This window comes from Phaeoacremonium minimum (assembly GCF_000392275.1).
Source record: "Phaeoacremonium minimum UCRPA7 unplaced genomic scaffold PA7_03_scaffold_410, whole genome shotgun sequence".
Lineage (NCBI taxonomy): Eukaryota > Fungi > Ascomycota > Sordariomycetes > Togniniales > Togniniaceae > Phaeoacremonium > Phaeoacremonium minimum.
In genome coordinates this window covers 115,705-137,872 of record NW_006921312.1, presented here as the reverse complement: position 1 = coordinate 137,872, position 22,168 = coordinate 115,705, and the positions used below count along the sequence as shown (strand labels likewise).

General features: G+C 47.3%; 2 protein-coding genes across 2 annotated transcripts; both read left to right on the top strand.

Moving 5' to 3' along the window:
• Positions 1–1,620: 1,620 nt before the first annotated feature.
• On the top strand, positions 1,621–2,178 carry UCRPA7_5334 (putative aliphatic nitrilase protein; the record flags this gene model as incomplete). Its single annotated transcript, XM_007917881.1, has 4 exons — positions 1,621–1,784; positions 1,834–2,011; positions 2,067–2,126; positions 2,176–2,178. The coding sequence occupies 4 exons, from the start codon at positions 1,621–1,623 to the stop codon at positions 2,176–2,178; spliced, it is 405 nt and encodes a 134-aa protein (XP_007916072.1).
• Positions 2,179–17,342: 15,164 nt separating this feature from the next.
• UCRPA7_5333 (putative general amino acid permease protein) lies at positions 17,343–19,779 on the top strand (the record flags this gene model as incomplete). The annotated part of the gene is made up of 12 exons (XM_007917880.1): positions 17,343–17,408; positions 17,465–17,582; positions 17,913–17,976; positions 18,102–18,428; positions 18,479–18,666; positions 18,723–18,825; positions 18,878–19,136; positions 19,191–19,272; positions 19,328–19,387; positions 19,441–19,509; positions 19,562–19,703; positions 19,758–19,779. The coding sequence occupies 12 exons, from the start codon at positions 17,343–17,345 to the stop codon at positions 19,777–19,779; spliced, it is 1,500 nt and encodes a 499-aa protein (XP_007916071.1).
• Positions 19,780–22,168: the final 2,389 nt, after the last annotated feature.

The window sequence follows — 22,168 nt, the reverse complement described above, 5'->3', positions numbered from 1 at the left end:
GCGCATACCATGACAGTGGCAGGTCACTCTCTTGATTGCCAAGGCCATGACATCCAAGTACCACCTCTTGATAACGGACACTGGCTTTTCCGCCAGCTGTTGTTTCTAATGCTGCACCAACCAGCGGAATAGTACTGCAAGCCACACACTTAATCAAATGCTCGACTAATCGCATTACATATGATTACCATGACGGGATGGCGCCAAAGTAGCATGTCCACTCATACTATATTTAATCTATCTAATGCAGCCTGAAACCATTGACCTCTGTTTGACAGAATCTTAGAGAATGATGTTCAATGATGTGGGCCTCATTTCAGGTTGAGTGAGCTGATACACCGATACCACGGCAAAGATCAACTGCAGGAGATATGGAGCTGGCTCATGATTCCGATTCCGATTCCGATTCCGGCTTGTAATGATTCGATAAATCGCGCTAGAAATGTCTTGCATAGTTTCATGCTTGGAACTTGAAGCGGCAGTAGGAGATTAGCGCTAAAGTGATGCGGAATACTCATCCGCAAGGAAGCTGACACATTGCAACGGGTCAGGGATTCGCCATCTCAGCCTTACGATACGGCTGCGGGTGCGGGTAGGCTCTGTACATACGCTAACCCTTCACCTTGAATGCCTGGGTTTCGTTGACCACCCAAGCCCATTCCTATTATGGGCTTAGAACTCGCGTCCATAGGGGTTATGAGCTAATCGCTGACAAGCCTGACTTGATCACTATTGCCACATACTGAGTATCTAGATCATGCATAGTTCTATCCCGAGATCGTGTTAGATTAGCTCTGCACTCGTGAGCTGTGTTAAACCTCGTGTTAATAACGATGTGCTTGTGAGGGCACCTTCCAGAGGCGTAGTTAAACACGTGCAGCTTCCTTGGAAATCGACACTAGTGCTGTCCTGCGCCTCCTCAATAACCTTCCGAATAACTGTTGATAAGCGGATCTTCAATGCCCTGCGATCAGGTCGACCCTGCATGACCTTTTGCCCACGGAGAAGGTGCGATGGTTCGAAAGGCGTGCCAAGCTGCCGGATCAATGAGAGGCTGCTTTCCACTGGTTCATTGGCTCTGCACGAGATAACGCCAGGGGTCATGCGTTAGTCCGATCGCCAGTAAGATCGTCTGGGGATTCCGGACTAGTAATTGATTAGACAAATCACATGTGGGGTTTTATAGTACAGTGATAAAATGTGCTGGGTCCATCGTTATCGAATCCGAGATAAGATTGCAAAGCTACTCTAATCGATTCCGACGGGGGCTTTGTTAGGTATTAAGTGGCTCCATGTCGGCCAAGATCCCGAAGTTAGTGTAAATCGCTCATTCTCAACCCCTAGGCTAAGAAGTCAAATGCCGAGCAACAAGGTGCGCAAGAACGTGGTTATCTCGACTCCACAATCAGAAGTGGAGGCGTAGCATGTTGAATGGCTGTTGAATTGAGCTGTACGCCTTCTGTGTACGTAATTTTATGGCCTGTTCTAGGCAATTGAGATATCGATAGGTTTCGTGTTGTACAAGTACAAGAAGAAAAGCTCATCCGCCATCGAGAACGCACAAGAGTAAGAGGTGATTAGGGAGAAGCTTCATCCATATCTCTACTATCCGTTGAAGCAATGTCACCGACGAAGAAGATCAAGGTTGCCGCTGTTCAGGCTGAGCCTGCCTGGAATGACTTGCAGGGAGGTGTTGTGAAAGTAATTAGCTTGATTAAGGAGGCTAGTAGCAATGGGGCCAACGTCGTCGGGTTTCCTGAGGCTTTCATTCCGGGATATCCATGGTAAGCAATTTCCTAAGCAACAAGCGGCCATTATTGACCATGTCTGTAGGACAATCTGGGCAAATGCCGCCCTCAGCAATGCTGGGTTCATGAATGAGTATTTCCACAACTCGTTGGAGAAAGACTCCGAGGAGATGGAACAGATCAAGGCCGCAGTTCGTGAAGCTGGAGTTTTCATTGTTCTGGGCTATAGCGAAAGGTTCAAGGGCACGCTTTATATTTCTCAAGTATGTAGTAATTCTAACCAAGCTCTCGACTCAACATTACTAAATAAAATGACAGTCATTTATTGATGAGACCGGAACAATCGTTCATCATCGCCGCAAGATCAAGCCAACTCATGTAGAGCGTGCTTACTGGGGGGATGGTCAAGCTGATTCTTTGAAAGCAGTAGTTCCCTCGTCCTTTGGGAACATCGGAGGTTTGAATTGCTGGGAGCATACACAGCCGCTTTTGCGCTACTACCAGTATTCTCAAGATCTTGACATCCAGGTTTCTAGCTGGCCACTGTGCTGGGATGCCTTGGAGGGTCAGCCGTGGCCGTATCATCTCACACCGCCAGCATGCAATCAATTTTCCCAGGTTATGGCCATGGAGGGGGCATGCTTCGTCCTGGTTTGCTCACAAATACTGACCGAAGAGGGGAAACGCAAAACGAGACTTGCAGAATTCGACTATGCGAGATGCCCGGGTGGTGGGTTTAGTACTATCTATGGTCCTGATGGAACCGAGCTTTGCAAGCCTTTGGAGCCAGGCGTCGAAGGTATTGTTTACGCTGAGGTTGACCTTGCATACCGAGCTATGGCACAACAAAACTTAGATCTGGTAGGGCATTACTCTCGGCCTGATCTACTTAGTCTACGGGTTACGGAGGAAGCGGCCCTTCCAGTTCGTTTTATAAAACAGCACGAAGACTAAGCGGAAAGCTTTCGGTAGATTGAACGGCGTTGATAGACTTTGCCAGAAAAGTTTAGCTCTAATTTCATTGTGCTTCACAAAATTGCCGTACTCTTTCGGCTCTCAATACGGAAAAGAACGCCATATTTGATGTTGTAGTCTTGCGAAATGATATTCCATATAATGATTTTATAATGTGATGGTCAGAATGGGAAGTTACCATAATCCATGAATGATCCATATACATCCCTGGAACTAATCGAGGCAAACCCCCCAGATGCAGTCGAAGCATTGCCGAGCCACTGTGTCGTCAACGGATCGACAGGATAAAATGGAACTGGCAGGGCCTCCAGGTACTGTTCGAGAGCCTGAAGGCCACTACTAGGCCGTATAGAAGATGGTAACAAGTCAGGTGATGTTAATGGAGCATCATCCATTATTGCTCCTTCAGTTGATGCTGAATGACTGGGTTGTGATTGACTAGTGTCTGGTATGGCGTCCTCGTTGGCTAGGATATTTCCAAACGGAGACAAGTCCTTACCGTTCATTCTAGATCTTATCTCAACTATTGCGTTCTGGATGCTCTGCAATCTGTGTCTAAGACGCCGTGATACAGGAGACTGTTCAGATAACTGATGTACTAAGTCCATAGCCAAGACGAGATCCTCAAGGCAGAAAATACTCTGAGCAGGTTCGACCCAGCACAGAACAAGCAACACTGACGATATCGCAGTCTCCAGGAAATGATTGAAAGTCTTGTGTTGGATGTGATAGATGTCTGTCTTATCTGCCACTTTCAAGAGTACATGAATTGTGTCCTGGGCGATTCTGGCCATTTTGAAGACGGTAGACCTATTGAAGTTCTTCGGTCCGTAACGTGTTGCCGATTTCCTAAGTACGATGGTTTTCATCTGATTTGCTCTCAGATAAAGCAATAATCGAAGCTTATAATCCCCTCGTTTCTCTTTGGAAGGATCAAAGAAGTCCTCACAGCCATGAAACCGAATTTTCTCAGGAAGGTTCTCTTGCCACTGAATTATTCGACATATGGTAAGATCAAAAGCCGATTCTTCGACTGTGGGGCAGCCCGGAGAGCCTGTCAGGAGAGATGCTCGCACGTCGGATGCGATACTGCAATACGCTACCATCTGCTTCAAGTAGGTAGATGAGAGATCTGATTCCTTCTTTCCAATGAGTCAATAGGTTGCTAGGATAGTTGAAGACAGCTCAATAACATACAACAGGAAGTGGTTGATGTATCATATCCGCATCGGAAATGGCAAAGGGCATTCCTGTGCCCAAACTCCAACGGCGATCCAATGTGTACACAGACCAGAAAAACTCGCTCGTTATCCCAGCATTCTCATCGTTCGAGTTGTTGCTGAGGATCTCGTGCATCACTCGCATCACTGTGCTGATTGTTCTCCAAGCTTGCACCTCTTGATCGGTCAGGAATAAGTATATGCTCTGTTGACTATTCCTTAGCCAGAAGTCTCATATTTGGGTCCCACCCATGTACAGATGGGCTTTGAGAGTTAGAGGGAACATACACTCAGGACAAGTAGGGTTAGATCATTCTTGTCGACATTGTTGAAGTGCGTTCTAGCCAATGCAGCGCTAGCAATATCCTCGACTAAGGGATACACGATCCCAGTTGCTTCTGCACTCGAGAAGCTAGAAACAACCGCGAGTATTAATATAGCAATATCGTCTACGCGCTGTCTAGGTTGGGGCTTGGTTCTGTCTGTGCGCGTATGAACGGATGCAGTGCCACACTTTGCTCTGCGAATGTTCCGTTCCCATTGATCGATTTCCAAGATGGGGTATTGAAGTCCGACCTCTTCTTTGTAGGTTTGCAGAATGTCAACCCAGGAGTCCATGTCAAACGCGTCCAAAATACTTCCCGTCGGCAAACTGGTCCTGAGGGTAACCACCTGCTCTATCTGCTTAGCAATTACTCGTAATACCTCGTGCTTGGCGTCCTTTGGATTTCCGCTTGTTCCAGGGTCCATGATAGTAAGCCGACTTCTAGCAGTATGTGAAAGAGACTTAGGATTGCTATGATTAGGCGGACATGTAGAAATTACAGAGTCTATATCTCTGAGCCCTGCAGCCAAGCTTGGCTGCTTTAAATTTGAGACTGCCGTCCTGGGGTTTGTCCATGGCATCTGTTCCTCCAATGTTCTACTAGTTTCATATCGATTAGCGCTCTGCGCTCCCTTCTGCAAATGGTGATCGTACGAGGTGCGCCCGGCGGATCGGAAGCGGGTTTTCCGCGGATAAAGGCATGGCTCTTTACTATTGCAACATCGTGCACATGGTTGTCCTCCGCTGCACTTCGTCTTGCGTTTCTGACACGTCTCACTAAGCATGAATGTGTGAGCAAATGTTTTGAGCGATGCAGTACGTCTTGGGTCCTGCACATACCAGGCTACAACCGTATAAGGAAAACGACTCCTCCGCGAGATTCCAGGGCGAGCCATTGCCTGGGAGCTGGACATAAAAGCTAAGTAACTTGTTCTGAATTCGGAAACGTGATGGGACCATGCTGGAGGTACTTGAAGCAGATGGATGTATATGGGACGAACAGCAATGGGTCAACTTTTCCCAGGAGAGATAGGAGTATAGGAGAAAAAAACGCACTGGGTGACGAAATCAATTCTAATACCAATACGAGTGCCGTCGACTAGCTAGGACAAGTTAGAAACTGGGGTTTCAAATAATCTAACCAGCCGAACCCGGCGCTAGCGAAGTGCACTATAACCTAGGTCCTGGGTCATGGCAGAATCTCGGCGCCACCGTTCATTGGCTCACCTGACTCGCTTTACAATATCTAAGCAGCTTAATTGGAAGCGAGGGGAACTTTGGCAATGTCTACGTGGTTACCGGTCTACCTGAATGTGCCAGTGGCCATAGCATATATATCACTTGCTGGAGGAGTGAGAACCGAGAAGTTTGTATCCTTGCTAGCGCTGCTTATCTTGTAACTATCATAGATAATATTAGTTCTATAGTATGCCTAAAAGATATCTTGGACTGAGACGCTCATCTTCAGATGAAAGGACTAGACTAAGGAGCTATGCTGGCAGGATTCACTATGATAGAGTGCCGAATGACGTGTAAACTGGTTTCTCAAAGTATGCTGATGTGCGAAAGCGAATCATCAAATCGTCTCCATGATCCATCTCCACATTTTGATGAATTGCGGGCGGTCTAGAGGCTGTATCGCACGCATAGTCTCTGAAACTTCCATGGCCAACGAAGTCTCGAACTCTACAGAACTCGCGTTTGGATCATTGCTATTCGCCAAGTTGGGCTTCTGGCTAATCAGACTTTTCCAAAAACATAGCAAAGCCTGGGAAGGATGGGAAACATCAGGTACTTCCAGCTTCTCTCCTAATCTCTGAAGCCACTCCGATGGCGAGGTGATCTCGAGGGTTTCGTCTGCTGCTTCATCCGTAACCCATTGGAGCATCTGATCCCAAGTTGGAGTCTTGCACGGGTTAAGGACGTGGTACACTGGTGGGTCTAGTTTCTCGTGATCGCTGGGCTCGGGCTGGATACCTTGTGAGAGTATAATGTCTAGGACTCCTCGAGCTGCTTTATCCACTGGTAGCCAATTGGGGATCTCTGTCAAGCGTGGTAGGCAATGAATAATCTTGGCGGTCGAGAACATGAGTGGATAGGCTTCTGTTGTATTCCAAATTCCGGCATCGTTCCCACACAGCTGACCAATACGGATGATGGAAATTGGACGAAGGTCCTCGTTTCTTACAGTTACAGATTTATTTGCCGCAGCACAAATCCGCTCTGCAACCCATTTGGATTGCGCATATCCCAAAGGTGAAGCGTCTGTTGGGATGTCTGATGTTTTCTCGACGGCTGTTCTCGAATGTATATGGCTCACAGCCGCAAGTGAGCTGATGAACACGAAGTGCGCACCTCCTTCGATGGCTGCGTTCATCAGATACTGCATTCCTGCAATCTGATTTTCAAAGGATTGGAGCGGCAGGTTGAAATTGACCGTCCAAGCCGGATGAATGTATATCGTTGCTTCGCGTAGAATTTGGTGTCGATCAGTCTCGGATAGACTCAAGCTGCGGGATGACAGGTCAAATGGCAGACAAACCACCTTGCTATCTTGATAACGAGACCCCTGTAAGTCTCTACCACCCGAAAGACCATATTTCTGAAGCGCCTGATATACTCGATCTCGGGCTACCGATGGAGTTGGAGCTCTGACAAGGCAATACACCTTTTCAATGCGACAGTCTCTACTAAGGAGGTCCAAAATATGTACTCCAAGAAATCCGGTCGAGCCCGTGAGCACAATGGCATGGTTCGCCTGTTTGCAACGTTTTATGTTACGAAATTCGAAATGACTATGCTTCGTGACCAACTCTCGCATGAGCTGTAATTGTGCAACACGGTCATTGGACTCTGCTGATTGTGTTCCGCTCCGTAGTTGTCGCAGGTAAGCGACCAGAGACGTTACTGTGCCTTTGTCATAAATGATGTTCATAGGCAATTTCTTTTCTCGTGATAGACAAGTAGCCTCGATACAAGTGCGAATCTGAGAACTTGCAATAGAGTCAACACCCTGATGGTATAGATCTTTGTCCTGGTGAACTATATGACCCAAGACCCGAGTGAAGCAGTTCATTACAGTAGGTAAGAGCTCTTCATCGCATAATTCTCCAAGTGGCGAGTTTATGACATGGTTGCTGACGTAGGCTGATTGTATTGCTTCTGCGTAACGCAGCTCAGCTTGGGGACGAAGAATACTTCCTTTACTACTCTTCTTGAGCGGCTCTTGGCCCTTATTTGCCTTAACCACCATCAACATTGACCTCGCTATGCGAGCATGGCCTTGTGCCAAGCGGTTCATCTCTTCAACTTGCGGCCAGACATTGTCAACTACCGATTCTTGAGAGAGTTTGTCAGACACTGGGAATAGGAGCGCCCCCGCGAATTCCTTATTATTCCCAAACACAAATACGTCTTTTAGGAATTTGTTGGCAGCCAGGATACTTGCTTCGATAGGGGCGGGATCGAATTTCTTTCCATTAACAAGTGTGATTTGAGCGTCGGCTCTGCTATGGTAACGCCACGCATTTGGAATGGAACTGTGCGGCTGGAATAAGTCTGCTGTAGCGTATGCGCTGTCATCACGATTTTCCTTGACCTTGTAGGGCCATCGAGACTTGACAATGAGCTCGGATAGGCCGTCCTCTTTTGGCTCGAACGAAAGAAAGCTGGCATCGATAGTTGGCCGGAGATACTGCCACGCCTTGTCTATCGGATAATTTCGGTGAGAAGACATGAGAAATCCGCATTCTGCACTTCCGAGACGCGACAACAGGTGAACACCAGCTTCAACGAGCCTATCACCAACCGCAGCCGGAAGAGCGGCCCCGCCAAAAGCAACCAAATCCATCGTTCGTAGAAGTTGTATACCATAATCCTCTTCGGCTAGTATTTGGAGAACATATGGTACCGATGTAAAATACTTCACGTCAGCAGAGTTATGACTTCGAGCAAAGTTAATTCCTTCGTGAAGATTGCGAGCTGTAATGGGGCCCGCCCCTTCTGGGAAGAACCAGATCATGGCCCCGCTTGTCCACGCTCGGAAGCAATCCACAAGGCCGCCGTGGTATAAAGGAGTTGTTGTGAACGTGGCTGATTTGTTATCGCCCAGGAAGCGCGGCAGTGAACCAACTAGTCCCTGGTGAGTCTGGGGAATAGCCTTGGGTAAACCGGATGAGGTTCCAGAGGTGTGAACAAAATAAGCTATGTCGGGAAGTTGACGCCTCTCATTGAGCCGTGCATCTCCTTTGTGGACATAACGGCCCCGGTAGCTTGGAATTTTGAGACCCTTGATATCATTTTCTAGACCGGAGGTCTTGTAATAATGTGCCTCGTCGACAAATATAGTTGTAGCTTTCAATGTTGAACAAAGATGTGAAATGGCTTGGGGCTCTAACTGGGGCCTGTTTGATAATTCTGGGTCAGGACTAAACAATAATGATTCTAGTCTGCTTGATTGGCGCTTAGGAGGTCTTACGCGAGAAATAGGGTCAAGTATCCCAATCGCATAAGGCCTAGCCACGTCAAAATGAAATCGAGGCTACTTGTACACAGCAAACCAATGGGACACAACGTATTGGAATCTTCAGCGGCTCCGACATGACTGGCTAGAAGCTGAGCAGATAATAAGGACATGTACCGAAGTTCTGAGAAGCTTGATACAGGAGATGCTGCATCTCGATTAGCACTGGCCGTCACTTTACTACTGAAATGGACACAACCGCAAACGCACCAAATGAAGTCGCCGAAATATCAGACTTGAGCTGGGAAAAGCCAAGACCTGGATGACTGGGAATGAGTTCTGCCTGTTTGTCTATGAGGTCTATCACTGTGTCAAATGACTCTATATTGGAGTTCTCGTGCCTCCACTCGGCAGCTTGTGCGAGGGTGCAGGTGAAGTAGTTTAAACCACCATTGGCGATACTCATCGTAAAGCTGTTAAGTTGTGAACTAAATTCCATGAAGAGCAGACTGAATTGTTTTACGCACAAGTAAAACATAAATTTTCCAATTGTTTGGCCGTCATACTTGTGAATGAGTCATTTATCAATGTCAAAGGAGATTTTTACTGTCTCATTATGACTTCAAGGGAGGCATCCCGACATTTGGTTTGGGAATAAATCTATGATGAGTACAATTTATATTGTATGACGGTGACAATCTGCATGGCTTGGCCCAATCGCAAGCTATGTTAGGCACTGAGGCGCAAACCTAATAGCGACCGCCGCGTATCGGAGCTCAGAGTCACCACAGCATCGCAACAGAAAAAGCAGCGATAATCAATCAACATCTGATCTATGTACGGGAAGATGGGATCACGAAGTCTTTCTGACACTCTTACGCTCTCAAACGGGGCGTTAATGCCGCAGCAAGGTTTTGGTGTCTACCAATCCCCACCAGATTTGTGTGTGAGATCCTGTCTACGCGCGTTAGAGGCTGGCTACCGTCATATCGATACTGCACAATATTATGGGAATGAAGGAGAAGTTGGGCAAGCAGTGACCCAATTTGGGTTGCCTCGAGAGAGTGTATTTCTCACGACGAAAGTTCTGGGCGCCGGAGACGCCGCTGTGGATATTTATCAAAAATGCTTACTCAGTATCGAGAAACTGGATCCTTACAATCACTTCGTCGACTTGTTTCTTATACACAGTCCAAACTGCGGCAAGGCTCAAAGGAAGTTGCTATGGCAAGCACTTGAAAGATTGTATCATGAAGGCAGGGCAAAGAGCATTGGTGTCAGCAATTTTGGCATCAAGCACATTGAGGAACTAAAGCAGTCTGCTAAGGTGTGGCCGCCTCACGTTAATCAAATTGAAGTAGGTCAATTTGTCGCTGGTATTGGTCCTGCAAACCAAGGGCTGACATGGTTCTACAGTTACACCCTTGGCTGCAGCAGCGAGAAATCGTCACTTACTGTCAAGAACATAGGATTGTAATTGAGGCTTACTGCCCCTTGGTCCGGAACATGAAAGCCGAAGATCCTACGCTTAACAGCATCGCTAAGAAGTACGGCGTCACACCGAGCCAGGTATTGATCCGTTACTCATTGCAAAAAGGTTGGGCTCCGTTGCCCAAGAGTGACGACCCGGAGCGGATCATGACCAATGCAAATGTCTATAATTTAGATTTGAACATTGAGGACGTGGATGCTTTAGATGGCCTCGATCAAGGAGTCCAGGGAGCAATTGTACAAGCAGTGGAGAACTAAATGTACATTGCTAGTCATTGATGCCGATGCAAGACCTTTCCCCGCATATCAAGCTTTACTCTCCGTAGAAGTCTCGTGCTCCTCGACATCATCATCCGTAGCGGCCTTCACACCCTGTATGATCGTGTGCTCCTGCAGCTGGCCAAGCTGGGCACCATACCCACTTGTCTTGTACTTTTTAAACTGCCAGACACCTACTCGTTTTTGGAGAGTTCATCTAATTCTTCAAGAGTACGAAATCCCGATTCAGGAAGATAGAACAAAGACCAGAGAACAGCGAAAACAGAGAACCCAGCGTAGACGAAACCGATATGGACTCCGAGATTCCCAGGACTTTCGTCCTGCATGTAAGGGCTGACGAAGTTTACCAGGATAGAAACACAGTAACCACAGACAGTGGCAATGGTAATAGTTTTCTCTCGCACTTGAAGAGAGGGAACCTCGGATGTAACAATCCAGGTGCTGAATCAAGTCAAACATTTCTTCCCAGAAACTACACTCCAGGGAAAACGAGCTAAAGGATCTGAACTCACCAGCTGGCCCAACCTAGACCTCGATAAATCTGAGACCTGGATTCAAGAGAATCTCCCGATAAACACATTCATCAAAGCGTACGGAAACCATTGCGTAAGCCACGAGAAGTTCATGTGGGATGCGAGGATGGAACCCGGCGTTCTTCGAGCTTTTAGCGAAGTTCGGGGCACGGAGGAACTGCTCATTAGCTTTGGTGGCCTTATGATAGCGTTGCCGAACCGTATAGATGCGCCACTCCGGGACCCGTGGGAGCATGTGGATCAACACCCTCGCCGACGAGGCTTACATTGTATCCAAGGGATCATCAATTTGGGCGTTTCGGGCCCTGAAGATGGGGGATTAGTGGTATATCCCGGTTCTCACAAACTGCATGACGAGTTTTTCAACACACAACCAGATATCAAGGTTCCAGCTAGGGACGTCTGTGTCTTTGAACCTGAAGAGTTGGGTTAGTTTTAGGAGCGAGGTCTGCGTCCACTCAAGGTCTGCGCCGAGCCAGGTGACTTGATCATGTGGGACTCAAGGACGATACATTATGGAGGTGATCCTACTGCACAGAGTGTCGAGAACCGGGTAGCTATCTACGCTACATACATGCCAGCACAGCCAGCAAGACTAGAGGAGCTTGAATTGAAGAAAGCTGTATTTGAGCGTTACGGCTCCACGATGCACTGGCCGTACAATTATATGGACACCAAGGCTTCATTCGCAAAGCTCCCGGACGGCACTAAAGATCCACGGGAGCGTGACCAGCCCCTTGAGCTGCCAGAGATGAGCGATAAGCTACTCAAACTTGCTGGTGCACTAGCTTATTAAGCTTGTGTTGGGTATGAAGAGGCCTCTGAAGGACTTACCATATTGTATAGTATTACTGCACAGATCAGATGTATGCATAGCAAAATATCCTCACTTCCGATCACTTCCGATGGAGTGTTATAAGTGGTAGTGCCTGGGTGTTTCTAAACAAGTGGCGCTGGATCGAATCGAGTCTAAGCCCTATTCAACTGCAACGGCAATAGACCTCATCGGATGTTTATAGCGAGACCCGGCAAAAAGCTGGCGTGCAAAATTGTCTTTGACCAAAGAAGACTCGAGCATAAAGTCAATAGGCTTTAGATCAAAGGAATAAAACGGTCATTTTTGCCCTGTTCATCATATCTTCAAAGCCTAACGGATTGGCGGCTCGAGGGTTGTCCTCTTCCCACATTAGCTCCAGGAGTTTCTTGGTATCCCTCACGCTTTGCGCTGCGTATGTTTCTGAAAGCGAGTCGAGGCGCCGTGCAATGGTGTTGCGATGCTCTGCCGATCTTGCGCATGAGCCGAAGATAGCGAGAGGCCAGCAAAGAGTTGTAGAAATAGATGAATCGAGGGGTATAGAACCTAAGAACTCCATGAAGTCATTGAAGGCTTGATGGACAGGCGCAGAGTAGGCATGTCCCTGCTCCAAAACTTCCTCTTCGTGTTCGAATGACGAAGCGAGATACACAAGTAATGCTTGCTGATATAGTCGGCCACATAAGACATGTACCTCATCGGTCGATGTGGGTTGCCAGGTTGCGATAGTGGTGTGCAATCTCATGTACTGAGATGCTAGATCCTCTATGTCCAGCCCAAATCGCAATCCGTCTCTCCATTCACGAGCGAGAACTGAGACCTTAGGTATCAAGTAAAAAAGTTCGTGGACACACCCGGATATGGCACCAGGGTATTGGTTCGAGGCATTTTGCATCATAGGAAACAGAAGCGCCGTATCGTTCAATACCCATTGGTCTGAGTCAGCGCCCATGGTGATATGTGCGAGTATCATCGTGTATGTGTATCGTTCAATTAGAAATGCACGAGTCTCACGGCTGAGTTGAGACTCGGGAAGTTGAAGTGCTTCTTGTAGCAAGACGCGGGCTGCTTTCAGGTGTTGAAGAGCTAGAGCTCCCGAATCAATTCGAAAGGTCTACTGATGGTTAGTTAGGAATCGAAGACCGCAACCAACTTCAGCGTACCTCTACAATGCATAGAAGCATTGCCGTCACCAGCAACGGTACGAGTGCTTCTTTTCTTCCTTGTGCCAAAAGAGTCAAGCCGAACTTCTCCCCTTGAACCGTCTGACCATAGTGCAGCCATGTCACCTCATCCACCGGGATGCCGGTCTGATCCGCGTAATGAATGCCACTAAATGCGAGCAGACCGTTCAAGACCAGGTCATTTGACATTGCCATTGGAATAAGCTCCCTAAGAAATGGATTTCTCGTTCCTTGACATATAGCCATGACTTTGTAGGTTCGATGAAGGTAGTGGTGGAAAAGCCTCCTTGAAGCGGGCTGCTTCAGAAGACTGTGCTCTGAAAAGATCTGAGCGCCAAGAGACCGTGGAAATGTGTTCAATACTTGGATAATCGCCATGTCGAAAATGGTTGTCTCAACTGTGTCACTGATAGTAGATGATGGAGAAGAAGGCGCCATAGATCCTCGACTGGTTCTTGGCGACGAACACTCGCTGTGATCTTCTCCCGTCTTCTTCCCATCGCGTGACTTGATCGAACTTGAATTTGAATTCCGACGAGTGGGGTTGGTCCTCCGAAGCAATTCGTCATGCTTCTTGTTGCCTACTCGTGGATATGTGCAAAGTATCCTGTTACGGATGCAATTGACGCAATGAGGCTTCTCCTCGCTGCATTTCTTTCGACGTAACCTGCATCCGATGCAGCCCGTTGTCGACCGGGACCTCTTCGTTTTGGAAAGTGAGTCAGTCTGCATGGTGCTCTCTCAAGCTCTGTATCAAATATTTGTACCAAACGTCATCTACCCCTTGTCACGTCGCTAGACGTTGATGTGCCGCGCCAGGCTGGCTGAGATTTGGGTGAAGCGTTGCGGAGACTCGGTGTAGTAATATGGGGCTCGCGATTGCATGAATCGTCGCCCTTATCAACTCCAACTCTTATCAGTCATGAGAGTGGATCTATGCGGGAATATTGCTATTGTTGGCTAGCGCAGACGCCAAAGATTCCGTTGAGCTTGCCAGACTCGTGCCAGACCTCATGCAAGCATCAGCCGCATCTGCTAAACAGCTTTAGGGTGTCCAGAGCATCGGATACGCAAACTCATTCACTGGCGGCCCCGAATTGGGAGGAAGGATAGAGATTCGCTGAATTTCGGGGCTGAACGACTATGCCAAAGAACAATTATACTGGCTGGTTAGTAGCCCAAGACATTGACCCTCTCCATTAGCACGGATCCAAGTTAAAAGGAGTTAGATCATTTGTAAGGGGCATTGCTTATCCGAGGTTGAAGGATCAAGTGACCTTCATTTTGTCCAAGGCTCGTCATCATCTATTAATATTAAAGACTTGAGCCACTATCGAGTTTGCCCAGAATGACCCGTTCATTCTGTTTCTGTATACAATGGTCTCTCCCTTGTGAAATCTCATGAACTATGTTTCTATGACTTATCTGGCGGCAGACGCCAATACCTCATCGGCATGTAATTACATCTTGTGACTGGTAAATACGCGCTCCTCTTCCATCTAGAAATGCTGGGGTTCGTTTTCCAAACCTTAGCATTCTATCAAGATCTATTTGTAAACTCTAACTATCTTTGATTTGGGAAATATGCTAGCAACTTTTTTGGACGTCTACGAGCTCTAGTCTAAAAAGGGAATTTGCTTGGTAGCTCACCCTCTTCACATATTCCAGCATCTACCTGTTTTCTGTGTAATTCATCTAGGTATGGTAGCAAAATATGTGCATACAGATCGCGGCCTTTATGGCTGGAGCGTAGGTGTAGATGTTAGTGTCATATTCAACTTACTGCGAGCTTTTCAGGATTATTGAGGTTACTCACGCTGCTAGCACATCGTCCCAGCTACGGATGAGCGATGCCATTCTACCCGGGACCCCAGGTTCTTGTGCAACTTCCACTAACGGCTCGATGTATGTATGCACCATCCATACAACGGCGCCCGATTTTGGCAGTCTTCTTAAAACTTGACGCTCCTGCCGGAACCATAGCTGGGATAGATCATTGATTGGTCCAGGGGCTTTCCATTTACCGTAGCTGGGTGTGCCAACCCCGGGCCCACGATGTGCTGGATCCCAATCATCTTCTGGTCCCATTGTCGAGGTTGGCCAGTGCCATTCGTCTGAGAAAAGATTATCAATATCGAAAGTCACAATTACGCCTAGGAAGCGGAGTTAGACAAACCATGAATGCTGATGGCGGTAGCTTCATAAATTAGCAACTCTCCAAGAAGTCTAAGATTGGCTATGAGACTCACTGTTTCGGTGTATTGGACCTTCCACCTTAAGCTTTGCTAAATATCGATCAAGTGGCCGTTGAAGCTGATCTTTGTAATGTGGTACGTGTCCGCCGAAATGCAGGTCCGCTAATGATCTACCAACTGAGGCAATGTGAGCATATTGCCAATGAATAGAAGTCCAACTACTGTACTCTTGTCTTTGATTCTCTGTCCTCCTATCGGCGAGATAATATCAGTAACTGCATTTTGAGCTGCTGTACCATCACATACCTCCGATGCCAAGCATCATGGCAAGAAGTTGATAGTAGCCATCCTCTCCGGGGAGAAGTATGTTGATATCCGCTGGTTGTATCAATCCAGCGACCTGTGCTCATCAGCTTCGCTACATGTATGCGAATATGGAGTGCAAGACGTGACGACGTACGGTCAATGGGTCTTCTTTGGTCAGGTCAAATGATGCACTCAATGGTGGCATGTCAATCTTAGTGATAGAACCGAGGCCATACCAGCCCAATGTGTCCTTCGTTGAACGCTGAACTGTGTAAACTTGTGGATATCGACGAGAGAGAAATTCGCACAAGTCTTGGCAGAGTTCGTAAGCTGCAGCTTTCGCCCTGGGAAGCGTCTGCACGACCTTCTCACCACGATCGGCTAATCGATTGACCTTTAAGTGGTAGTATTTCGGCCAGTCCTTGTCAAGCTGTCACATTGGGTTAATATCTAGTGTTCTACCCCGAATAAATCACTTTGGCTTACAATAACCCACGAGTCCTTGTCTAACTTCCGCGTGTCGATAACACTTCAAGTTATGCAGGTTAGAAATTGCTCTGAAAGCTCAGGACCCGAGCCCAACTTACTGTCGTTTATATGAATATCGGAAAGCACGGTAGTTTGGGGGCTTGGTGGTCTGCAAGTCAAACGCCAGATCTGGCGAAGGCTCTGGGTATTGCCATGGCTCTGACCATCGATCAATATCTTTGTCTCAAAAGCAAATATTCTTAAGTATACTAACTTTGGTCAACAGGTAAGCTCGATTGCTTTTCGACAGTGCTGCTCTTCTTAGTCCACCATCTAATTGCTGCAGCGATGATAGACGCTGCTAGTAACAGCTTCCAAGCAGCGATTACGATCATGGCGACAATCGTAGTCTTCGACAACCGCACTCAAAGATCCGGCAGCATTGGTGGCAAGAGAAAGCCTCGGCTGAGTATTCTCGTTTCATTCAATGGGAGATAGATATAAGCTGCAAGATTTGTTTCCGTCTGCTGGTTCATTCACTCTAGCTCCGCTCGAAATGGATCTGGTCGGGACTTACCAGCGCGCCTATTTCAATTACATGATAAAATCTAGAGAGCTCAAGGGGCCAAGTATCCAGCGAGGGGCAAAGAGACTATTTTAGTCTCTGATATCCGCGCCTACCTGACCACATACGAGAACAAGCACAGGTAAAAAGAGTATCCGGGGGCTTTCTTACCCCAGAAATTCTGTTTCAACCAACCCTTGCGGAGATCGGCTGGGTAATGTGCGTGTTCATGATTCAATGAGATACGTGTGTGGGTCTCATAGGCACGCTACTGTCTTATCGCGACCCGTCCGGGCTGCCGACGGTGCACTAGTCCCACTTTAGCGTTCGATAAGCGCGCCTTCGTCTTCTAGGTGCAGTTTTCTGTCTTTCAAATCTTGCTTGCCTTCCCCAGGGATCTGGCACGGTGATTGCATACATACTTAAGATGATAAGCGCGCCTTGATGATGCTGCACGCGAGCTGGCCTGGCCAAAGTGATATCGGATCCAGTTTTCCCAGTGCCACCCGCGGATTGGCTTGCTTATTGGCAGACAATTCGCGATCTAGTTGCCCCTGGCTCGTGGCATTTATCAAATGGCGGTCTTTAGATATCTTCCGGGGTTCTAAGGCTTGATATGCATGCAAGAGCAGGGCCATATATCTACATGGGTAAACCTGCAACACCTCGACTGTCCGAATATATAACATCTTACCTGACATCCATTGCGTTAGCAGCATCACAGGCATCTTGAGTGTGATCTCTATATCGACTCTGACCGCGATACAAACATTCAAGATGGAAGACAAGAGTTCCTCTGGCGATAAAGCCCTGGGCGTTCAAGAGTTGGGGGACTCCAACACGGTGAGACCAAGTCAATACTCCTCATGCATGTCTTTTGTCTAACCCTCTGGATCTAGTCCATCAGTGAACATAATGGCACCACTGCGAGGGTTGATCTCTCCGAGTACGGTATCCACCGAGGCCTGAAATCACACCATATTCAACTGCTCGCTATCTCTGGGGTCATCGGTACCGGTAAGTCGTCCGGGGATATCTCCCTAGGCTATGGTAGCATCGCACCTTGTCAGAAATTGACACAGTGAATAGGACTTTTCGTAGGTACTTCGGGTGTACTGAACAGTGCCGGACCTGGTGGGCTCTTGATCGGATACTCCATTTGGTTGGTGGTCAACTCTACTTAACATTGTTTGATATCGACTGACCTGTTTACTAGGTGTGTCTTCCTACTCTGCGTCGCTCATGCAATGGGTGAAATGTCGGCGTTGCTTCCTGTCCCGGGTTCTTTCGTTACACGTAAGACTTCTATCCCTGATTTGACATGTCCTAGCTAAGTAACATCCATAGACATCGGCCGGTTTGTCGATGAGAGTGCTGGCGTGGCTATGGGGTGGGTGTATGCATATAGCATGTAAGTCTACTCAACTAACATTATATAATGCTATTGATGGTTCTAATGCAGATCTTTTACGCAGGATGTACGTCTGTCCTAAGCAAAAGGAGTTCTCTCGGTCTCGTCTAATTTGGTCTCGATAGGATATTTACCGCTGCCGACTGTACTGCTTTGACTGGACTATGGTCGTATTGGTTTCCCGATATCAACCCGGGAGTGTGGGTAGCCGTCACATTGGTGGTGGTCTTTTTCTTGAACTGCCTTGCGGTCAAGTACTTTGGCGAGGCTGAATTTTATGCATCAATATTCAAGATCTTCTTGATCATTGGGTTCCTTCTGTTCACCTTCATCGTTGTTGTTGGTGGCAATCCGAAACACGATCGAATCGGCTTTCGCTATTGGAAAAACCCTGGTGCATTCAATGAGGCATACACCACCGGTACAACAGGTCGATTCCTCGCCATTTGGGGGTATGTTTTCTTCCCAACATTCTCCGAGCATGTTTTAACAAGCTTTGTAGTGTGTTTAATACTGCAGCCTTTGCCATCGGCGGCCCGGATTTTATTGCAAACTGCGCGCCAGAGGCAGAGAACCCTCGTCGAAATATTCCGAAGGCCGTCAGAAGAGTCATTTACCGATTGATTGTATTCTTCATCCTCTCCGTTTTTGCGGTCGGTCTACTCGTCCCATACAATGACCCTACCATGCGTACGTATATACATGATCACTATCAAAGAATGCAAAGTCGTTGATATGTTTTCCAGTTACGGCTATTGCTACGGGTAATGGAGTTGCCAAGTCACCATTCATCATCGCCATGAACAGACTAGAGATCCCGTTCCTACCCGATCTTTGCAATGCAGTCGTGTAAGGACCCATCCCATATGATTAGACCCGTCAATTCTAACCTCATTGAAAGCATTACCTCTGCATGGAGCTGCACCAACTGTTTGCTATTTCAAGCTTCACGGACTGTCTTTGGCCTCGCCAAACATGGACGTGCACCAAAAATCTTCGCGAAGACAACCAAGAGTGGCGTACCGTTGCCTGCTCTGATACTCTCGATCGCCGTTGCATCCCTTGCTTTCATGACATGCAACACTGCCTCCGCTGTTGTTCTGAACTGGTTCATTAATCTTGGCTCAACTGCCATCATGATTGCTTACATTCTGATGATGGTGAGTTTCTTGCTCAGGTGGACTAGAGTCGAAGTGACTAAATGATTGTTATAGGTTGCCAATTTGCAATTTCATAGAGGACTCAAGGCACAAGGAATCAGCACAGCAACTCTTCCCTTTAAGAGCAGACTTACACGTGGGTTTAATCAGGCTTTGGTACGGAAATAGAGAAACTGATTATAGGAAATCAGCTTATTCCAACTATTTTGCTATCTTTTGGGTCAGCATCATTCTTATCACTAATGGATACGGTAAATAAATCTGAAAACACTATGTTGAAATTTCATTCTAATAAACTTTCAAGGAGTCTTCATCAAGGGCCATTGGAGTTTTTCAGGCTTCTTCACCGCCTATTTTACAATCGTCCTGTTCTGTAGGTTCTACATTTGACAATTTCTTTATGAACTCGGGCTAATCAGCAGCAGTGGTTATATACCTTGGATGGAAAATCGTCAAGCGCACCTCTTTCATCAAGCCCCAGGATATGGACTTCCAGACTGGTATGGCTGAAGTGGAGGCCCATGAGGCAACATTGACCGTCAAAGGTCCAGTAACTCGTTACGAGAGGTGAGTCAAAGTGGTATTTGGACCTTTGATATATGATAGCTAATATAGATACAGGTTCATGGACTGGCTCTGGTAGTCGCAAGCTACGTAATAACTTGCTCACTGAGGAATGCGGAAGAGGTGAATTTGTACTTCGGTGCCTCGAGTCTTGGTTTAACTTGTTTTCTGCACCATCACTATAAGAATATCTTAAGATACGCTTACATCTCACGAAACATTGTGAATATCAACACATATAGAAGTCATTGCTGTTGACTCACAACTCGACACAGCCTTCCATTCTGGGATCCTGGGTACCCGTCTTCTGTTCTCACTTCCCAAGCTTCACTGCCAACAGTAGTAGGTGCCCAAAATAGTCCCCATGGATCTCTCTGTCTCTTGATTTCAAAAAGTCGCGGGTAGAGATCACCGAAAAACACGTCTTGCCAATCCGGCTCCAAAGGATCCCCCTCATTCATATATGCACCGGATCCTGGTGTCACCTCACGCCACATGTCCATGTATGTTTGAATTCGCGATTGATCCACAAGAGCTTCTTGTGCTGTGAAGCCACTGGACTGGGTGCCTATAAGACTTGCATGCATTACGGCTCGCCTCCAAGCTGGGTTGACAGCGCTGTCTCGGCCTGGCCAACCAGCGACTTCCTCACTTGGCCCATGTAAAATTCCGTGGAAAGTATACCCAGCTTCTATAGAAGTTCGAATGGCCAACATCGTTCTGTTCCACAAATCATCATCTTCCCAATTCTCTCGGGGGAAGAAACGAGACCGGTATCTAGTCTCTGCTGGAGCCTCTCCTGAAGCAGGGCGAGGTGTTCCGTACGTCATTGGAAACATGAATCGTGGGTTGGTGATGTTGATTCCAATGGCGTTGAACTCATCATACAATGGCTGCATGAATTCAAGAATTGCAGCGCTTGACATGTTGGGGAATTGGGAGGTAGTTGTCAGTGTAAAGCTATTGTTTCCTAGTGGATAGATGTAGCTGAAGCCTAAGCCACCCGCATCGACGACCTTTTTGCTGAATCTATAATAGAGGCTGATCCCCTTCCAGAACTTTTCAGGCTCAGTGAGTGTACCTGGAGGCGTTATCGGGAACGGCGCGGATGTCGAAGAACTATTCCCACCGGTCGTTATGTTGGTGACTGGTCTGTTGATGAGCGTTAGGCTCAATGGAGACGTCGTCATCACCACCGGCGGAAATGCCTTCACTATTACAGATGTCACAACTCCAAATGTGCCTAGAAAACAACTATTAGCATTCCGTCAGCGTATATCTGAGATGACATTCCCTACCTGCTCCACCTCCTCGAATCGCAAACCATAGGTCTTGGTTAGTCGTAGGGTCCGCTGTAAGAAATCTACCATCGGCGGTGACTACCTGAATGGAGAGCGCCTGGTCGCTTCCTAGGCCATAGAGCGACGTTAATGTTCCGTGGCCGCCATAGCCGAACCAGCCTCCATTTGCTCCGACAGTAGAAATACCAGCAGCAACAATGGTAACATTGTTTGCGGCCATACCATTGAATATTTCCCAGGTCTCAAGCCCAGATCCAACTCGGGCCGCCATACCAGTATACTCCCCCTGACTATACTCTGGTAGGAACTCGAATGCTTTAAGATTATGAGTCCAAATACTCAGCGCCCCAGCCCCTACAGATCGACCTCCGAAGTCATGACCTGTGTTTCTGTTGCTGCATTAGAATCTTCTTTGCTCGAACCCAAAACATTTGTCTTACTTGATGACCAATCTAATATTGTTATTTCGAGCAAAGTTGACTGCAGCTTGAACATGTTTCACTGTTGTGGCATTGACGACGTAAACAGGAAAGCCGCCCTGGGTGCAATTTCCCTTTGCATTCAATGCAGCCACACAGGTGTTTCCTTCGGTCCACTGTGTCAATGTCGCTAGCGGATCGTTCAAATACAGACGAGTGAACCCGCCTAAGGTGACAAGATATCTGCATGTCGCCGCGTTATAGTACGGCCCTGGGTAACAGTATGCTCCTAAAGGGAAAGGTTTCAGAAGAGCACCGCCAATTGACTCATTGAAGCGGTTCCAGAGAGAATCACTCGGCCAATCTTCGCTACCAGGGAAGGCTTTACATTGCACCTGATTGGAGCTAATGTTTTGTCCGTATGGACTGCCAAAGCTGATGGCAGAAAAGTTTGCAACATCAGTGTTAGTGAGTTGAATAGCTTCAAAGGGGAAATTGATAGCTTCAAGTTCAGTTGCCTGCGTCAGCAAGATGCTGAGAAAGGTGAAGCGTCTCATAGTGTTGAACATTATTCTATAAAATACTAATCAACGAGGTAGGCCAAGAAGTCTTCTCTCCCATGACTCCTCATGATCTGAAATGGGGACTGTTTTTTCAAGTACTAATTATAAACGGGGACAAAAAATTGATAAAGCTGTAACCCCAAGTGTCAAGGGTCTGGGCCGGATCTGCCCGTACTTAACATGTG